At 36.8% G+C, this 6,061-nt stretch overlaps 1 protein-coding gene across 2 annotated transcripts; it reads right to left on the bottom strand.

The window, feature by feature from the left end:
• Nucleotides 1–1,904: 1,904 nt before the first annotated feature.
• Nucleotides 1,905–5,127, bottom strand: fcer1gl (Fc receptor, IgE, high affinity I, gamma polypeptide like). 2 transcript variants are annotated; one of them, XM_044368909.1, is made up of 5 exons: nt 4,938–5,127; nt 4,706–4,797; nt 3,821–3,856; nt 3,242–3,353; nt 1,905–3,054 (listed from the first exon to the last, which is right to left on the bottom strand). In XM_044368909.1, the coding sequence occupies exons 1-5, from the start codon at nt 4,990–4,992 to the stop codon at nt 3,032–3,034; spliced, it is 318 nt and encodes a 105-aa protein (XP_044224844.1). In that variant the 5' UTR covers nt 4,993–5,127; the 3' UTR covers nt 1,905–3,031. The 2 variants fall into 2 exon arrangements, with proteins under 2 accessions (XP_044224844.1, XP_044224845.1); XM_044368910.1 differs by having other exon boundaries at nt 3,324–3,353; nt 4,938–5,121.
• Nucleotides 5,128–6,061: the final 934 nt, after the last annotated feature.

Genomic DNA, 6,061 nt, shown 5'->3' with positions numbered 1-6,061 from the left:
ATAACCCCGCCCACTTCACCGGGTGTCCACGCCCATTCGAGGGTGCGTTCAAGTAATGTTAAAAAGCTCGGGACAGGTGGGCGCTCCTGTTTTGCAGTTAAGAGACATCCTGCAATTTAACAAGCTAATTTAATGAGATTTATCTAAACAAATGTAAATAATGATTAATCGAGTTAATCAAGTTACAATTACTCGATCACCTGATCATCTCTACTCATTTTATCCTTGTATCATCGTAATCAGTCAAGTCTGCTGTTATATATAAATTTACACATGACAGGGAGATTGAAGAGAAAAGAAGATGTGATAAAAACATGACAGAAAATGAAAAATTAAATTAAAAATCATAAAAATCCCATGGCACATAGAGACAATAAACACCTACAGAGACTTCATCAGAAAATTTAGATTAACAGAGTTAAAGGTCAGTGAGTAAAAGTGCGATTTAGGATGACTGAAGTCAGCTATAAACATGTATCCCATATAAAGGTGCTTTAGTGACACAAATCTTCATTTTCCCACTATTATATGAATGTTTTCTATTGTATTAGTTCTATATCTCAAGTAAAACTTGCCCTTATCTTTCTTATTTAGCATCAGTCCTGCCTTCAACTCATGCAGATATCATCTTTACAAAATGAGAGCACATAAACACACATAAAGGTTGAAATTACTAGGAGGTGATGCCGAATTTTTGACTTGAACTTCTTAGATTCAATAAAAACTGAAAAAATGGGGGCATTCTAAAACTTTTGACTAGTAGTATAGTTGTAAAAGTCATAATTTTTCAGGATATGTACTGTTACAGTGTAGTAATTAATAGATTTTGTTTGTTCAGTGTAATCTTTTAGTTTGCATGGATTTTCTTAATAATGATAAATGATCACTTCTTGTCCAAATGAGCATCTTCCATTCACAGGTTTGTCAAAGTAGCATAAAACAACCTCTTATTGATACAAATATAATTACATTAATCACGTTGTGTGTTGAAGTGCTTTTGCCTCTTTTTTTTTAAACACAACATGACACTAACAATCATGCTTAAAGCTATGTGTATGAATTTTCCAGGAGGACTTGAACACAGCATTATTTCCCGTGGAATTCCGAGAGATTCAGTTTTTCCAAAATGGGAAAACAGGAAGATGCTCCTGTTGTTTCAGCTGTTTATCGGTTGACTTATTCTGAGCTGATGGCCTGCAGACACAAAACAACAGACAGCTACATTCACACGGAGGCACCGTAGCTGTTTGAGATGGTGACTGATACATTTCACTCACTCACTTTATACAGGTGCGGCATTTTTTAGAAATACCTCAAATGAACGTGTATTGAAGTGTATCTTTATCAAAACAGCAGCAGAAGCAAAACACAAAAGCCTGAAAAGGTTCATTCGAATACATTTATTGTTTTGGTGCAAGAAAAAAAGTCACTTCTGGCAATTAATAATTATTTTATCATGATAATATGAACAATAAACCAAAAACATGCATGCACATGATAATAAATACTCCACCATCATCCGAATTCCCTCAAAGGTTTCCAAACTTCTTATGTTTCACAAGTTAAGGTGGGTATGATGCAATAGACGTTTGTGTCATTGTGAAGAGCCTGGGGGGCAAACAGCACACAGCCAGACTGCACGAGCTGTTATGACTCTGTTTTGAGTACATTTCTAGTTCTGTTTCTATGTAAATACGTGGGTGAGACTCCGGGTGAGACTCCGGTTTAGACTCTGGGTGAGGCTCTGGGTGAGGCTCTGGGTGAGGACCGGCCGTCACACAGGTAGAATGAAAACTGGCTTTCATAGTGACAGTGTGTGATTGCCCTCTGGTGCTGCAACTGTTATATTTCTATTATAAATGAGCATTAATGAGACATGAAAACTTCAAACAGTGAACCGCATCTTGAAATTCTTATCACTATATTTTTATTTAGATTAAGCATCAACTTAAGAATATACTTCCATTTTTCTTTACAGTCAGATAAAAAATATATTTTGGCCTTCGGGCCGCAGAAAAAGCAACATGTTAATTCAATGTACATAATGCTGCATTCTGCAAATAAAAATAAAAAAACAATAAGTCACATTCTCTAATTTTTATTAAGTGCATTCAACATGATTTTGCTGCTGGATCACAAAAATGAAAAAGAATAACTTGTACTTGGAATGGATTGCACATAAAAGGACAGAATGTTAAAAGTTGCTGCTATGTGATTAATTTCACTAATACAATGTTTACAAAATGGACATAAAATGTGTTGAAATGAATGTTTTAAATGTTATAATAAGAGGGAGAGCCGGGTGCTTCAAATCTAAATTTCAAGCAAAATTAAATTATTAAGTTTTCATCATTAAATTTGTTGAGTATACACAATATTTCTCCAACTCCTAGTTTTGTTCACTAATGCTTATCAGCATTGATTGATTGATTTTGCCATTTCTGAAGCACAAAACCAAAACATTAACTAGTTCCAGCTTCTCAGTTGAGAGAATTTGCTGCTTTTCACTGTTTTTATACAACTGAATATCTTTTGGGATGTGGACAAAACATTTGAAGACGTCACCATTGATTTGGCAGGTGAATCCATAATGAAAATAATGACTAGTTGCGACTCTATTTCTGCTCCTGAATTTATAAGAAAAAGGAACACGAAAAAAGAAACAAAAGCTAAAATTAAACTTCTGTTTTTTGGTAGACTGTGTGAAACCAGCTGTGAAACACGGAGCGACATGCAGTGAAGACACAATGACATAGCTTTCATCAATACATTGTTAAATAATTTTGTAGTTTAAACATCTAATTCATGCAAGACACAAAGGTTAGAAATAAGAGGTATTTTTACAACAAAAAGGAAGAAAATGCACGTGGAGCTTCATGCACAGGCCCGCTGCCATTTAACACAAATTAATTTACAGTATAAAGCTTCACAAGATTCAACTCAATGTTTTTTGTGCTCGCCATCCTCTCTGCGCCAAATCTTCTTTCATCAGACAATCGGCTTCTTGTCTATTTTGATGCTCTCGTAGGTGTCAGTAGTGTGAGAGCTCAGACCCTGCGGGACACAGACAGACAGAAATACTGAGAGGTAAAAACACCTCCTATAAAAAGTAAGACGCTTGTTCTGTTTTGTGCATTTCTAAAAAAAAAAAAAAAAAACAACACAGTGAGCATTTCCTGCGCTGAGGTCTAAGTGTGACTGTTCTGACAGCCGGGTAGGTGAGAATAAAAAAGTCCTTTACCGTCCGCTTTGCGGTAAGCTGTCACTTTTCCATCATGTGCCATTTTAAATGTCTTTTTAAGCATTAGAATGAGAAGTCTCACCGCATAGATGCCTCCCTCAGCGGGCTGCTTCTGTGGGATGGAAACAGTTGAAACAAGAAGGAATTAGCAAGTGAGCTTCAGCAACATGCATCAGTTTCTTAATAAATGTGACACAGTGTTTGAAATGTCTAGTTCCTCCTTTGAGTCTTGAAAGCCATATTGGTTACAGGTTGTTTTATTTATGTTAAGCTTTAAACAATTTGATGTCATTTTGGATGCATAAAGCAATTAACAGGAAGTGGAGTTCACACTTTAAGTGAAGACACACCGGTGGAAACTGTGACTGTGTACAGTGTATAAATAATCTAGGTCGGTGGTCAGCTCAAGTTTACAGGAAATGATAGACTGACGTTGGCTGTAAAGAAGAACTTCTGTTTTTGAAGACAAAATGCCACAAAATACGGACAGAGCATACACAGAAAAAGGTCATCAACTCATAACTGTCCTCTTTTTTTGTGCTTTTCTCACACAAATACAGACACAAACATAAATTTTACCTCAGGGTTGTTCGCAGGTTTACTGGTTTGATGAATCTGTCAAAAATACAACAGAAAACTCACATGATTCAATGATTCAGATAATATTCAGTCATGTATGACAGTTTAAAGCTGGAATAGCTGGATGTGAAGAGTTTGCCTCTAAAACAAAAGAGGGTGTCAGCTGCCAGTAATGGAGGAAGTATCCAAACCTTTTGATTAAGTCAAAGTAGCAATGCAACACTGTAAAAGTACTCCATTACACTGAAAACGTACTTATTATCCACAAAATGTACATAAAAAGTAAAATTACTCAATGCAGAGACTGTTATACTACTATATCATTATGTAAGTATTACTGATACATAGTTGGTCGCAGTGAGGGTAATGTTATTTACTTTATATATTGTTGGATAATTAATCTATAACAGTATATCATTTTATAAACTCACTATATGTTTTGAATTAAATCGTAATTTCTAACCTGTCAAACAAATGTAGCCTAAAGTGGACAAGAAGAATAAAGTGGCATGAATTAGGAAGTACGGCAAATGTGTACTTAAGTACAGGACTTGAGTATACAGTATGTACTTAGTAACTTTCCACCACTTTCAGCTAAACTTAGAGAATGAAGATGAAAGAAAAGGCCATTGAAGTAGAAAAATATGGAGGGCTTGAGGTATTTTGACAAAAAAAATGACCAAAAATGTGGTTAACATTGGTTAAAAGTGAACTTTCACATTTTTCGATGACTTTCTCCATGCAAAAATATAGAACATTTCTGAACAACAGCCTAAAATGTTGCATATTTATTTTTGTTCTGCCGAATGTCCGTAAAGTTCTACACTTTATAACAGTCGTCATGACAGGGTGTACGCATGTATGCGTAGTTCCTGGTTGTCTTACCCTCAGTCTGCAGTATAAGACGGTGAGAATGATGCCGTAGAGGATGAGGATCCCATCCAGGATATAACAGACGTTCATGTTTCCAAGGGATTCTGCACACAGACACAAACACATCATCATTCACCAACGTCAACCTCCAAAACCAAAAGCTGTTTTACTGAAAGTTTATATGATCGAAAAATAAAAATCTTCCTAGAAGAGCTCAAAAGATGTGACATTTCTTAATCCTCACCAGCACAGGCAGGATTGATCATCAAAAAGACGGTGATGAGCGACGCTCGCATCATCTTACCAGGCGAACTGCAGATAAGAGGGTCTCTTTTTGTTGCTCCTTTGTAGGCTGTCGGCGAGATCTCTAAAAAAAAGTGTCTGAAGTGAGCTCTGAGAAAGAGAGAAGCAGCAAACAGGAAGTCCGGGGCTCTCTGTCCGTTTTGAAGCTGTGAAACCACACGCCTACTGCACTGCCACCCCCCCCCAGCAGTTCCTCTAAAACTCTTGTGAAAAACATTGTACATCCGTTTGGTAGAAAATTACTCAAATCCAGTGACACAGCGTTTACATCAACAGGGAAAGAAACACACTCAAATCAGAAAAGCGGAATCTGTTAAGTGTGTAAGTGTGTCAGAAAAAGCAACCTACAAGTGGTCATTATGTTCACTTCCATGCAGTTCTGCATGTTCTTCCTCCTCACAGACTTACGTCATGTTTTTTAACAGGTAGTTTTACTTCAATAACTTCTAATGCCTTAAAAGGAAAAAACAAAGAAAACAAGACTTCAACGGAATAAATGGTTTAATAATGAAAAATGCCTAACACACTATACAAGCTACAGTTACCAAAAAGGAAGAAAATACAAGACAAATCTACAAATTTTTTTTTTTTACAAGCCACTTGTTTTTCAAAAGTGAAAACATTCAAAAAATTTGCATCATCATAACTTAGGCACCTTAAAAATGATAGAAAACAAGTTGTTATAAAAAAGTTTTGGAGCCCAAAATAACTCTAGCATGCATTTTTTTTTTAAAAAAACACATCTGCATTTTGATCACTCAGATGAAATGTCATACACGTGTAACCTGTCGAGATAAATGTTCAGAAATGTAAAGGGCTTTTTTAAAACCACATTTTCACCAGGAAATAAAAGCAAATAGTCAGTCGTGTTGTACAAACGGAGCGGCTCAAGTCTTCAACATCAGGCGAGTTTCAGCATTTACAGTAAGTTTTCGGGAGAAGGACAGCGTCGGGGGGGGAGGGCGGGGGGGGGGGGGGGGGGGGGGGACAGGTGTGTGCCCTCCCAACCCCCCTCCCGACGCTGCTTATCCTCCACATCTGGAGAGTAAGGCTGTCGGATGGAGG

This window comes from Thunnus albacares, chromosome 12 (assembly GCF_914725855.1).
Source record: "Thunnus albacares chromosome 12, fThuAlb1.1, whole genome shotgun sequence".
Lineage (NCBI taxonomy): Eukaryota > Metazoa > Chordata > Actinopteri > Scombriformes > Scombridae > Thunnus > Thunnus albacares.
The sequence above is the reverse complement of the archived record's forward strand: the minus strand, read 5'-3'. Positions and strand labels throughout refer to the sequence as shown.

Bases quoted from the DNA above. Each gene is read 5' to 3' on its own strand.
- fcer1gl (XM_044368909.1), bottom strand. From the start codon at position 4,992: ATGATGCGAGCGTCGCTCATCACCGTCTTTTTGATGATCAATCCTGCC. The intron at 3,857-4,705 runs GTAAGACAACCA...TATTTTTGACAG, and splicing joins TCTTATACTGCAGACTGAGG to ATTCATCAAACCAGTAAACC. The intron at 3,055-3,241 runs GTAAAGGACTTT...TGTGTCCCGCAG, and splicing joins AGCTTACCGCAAAGCGGACG to GGTCTGAGCTCTCACACTAC.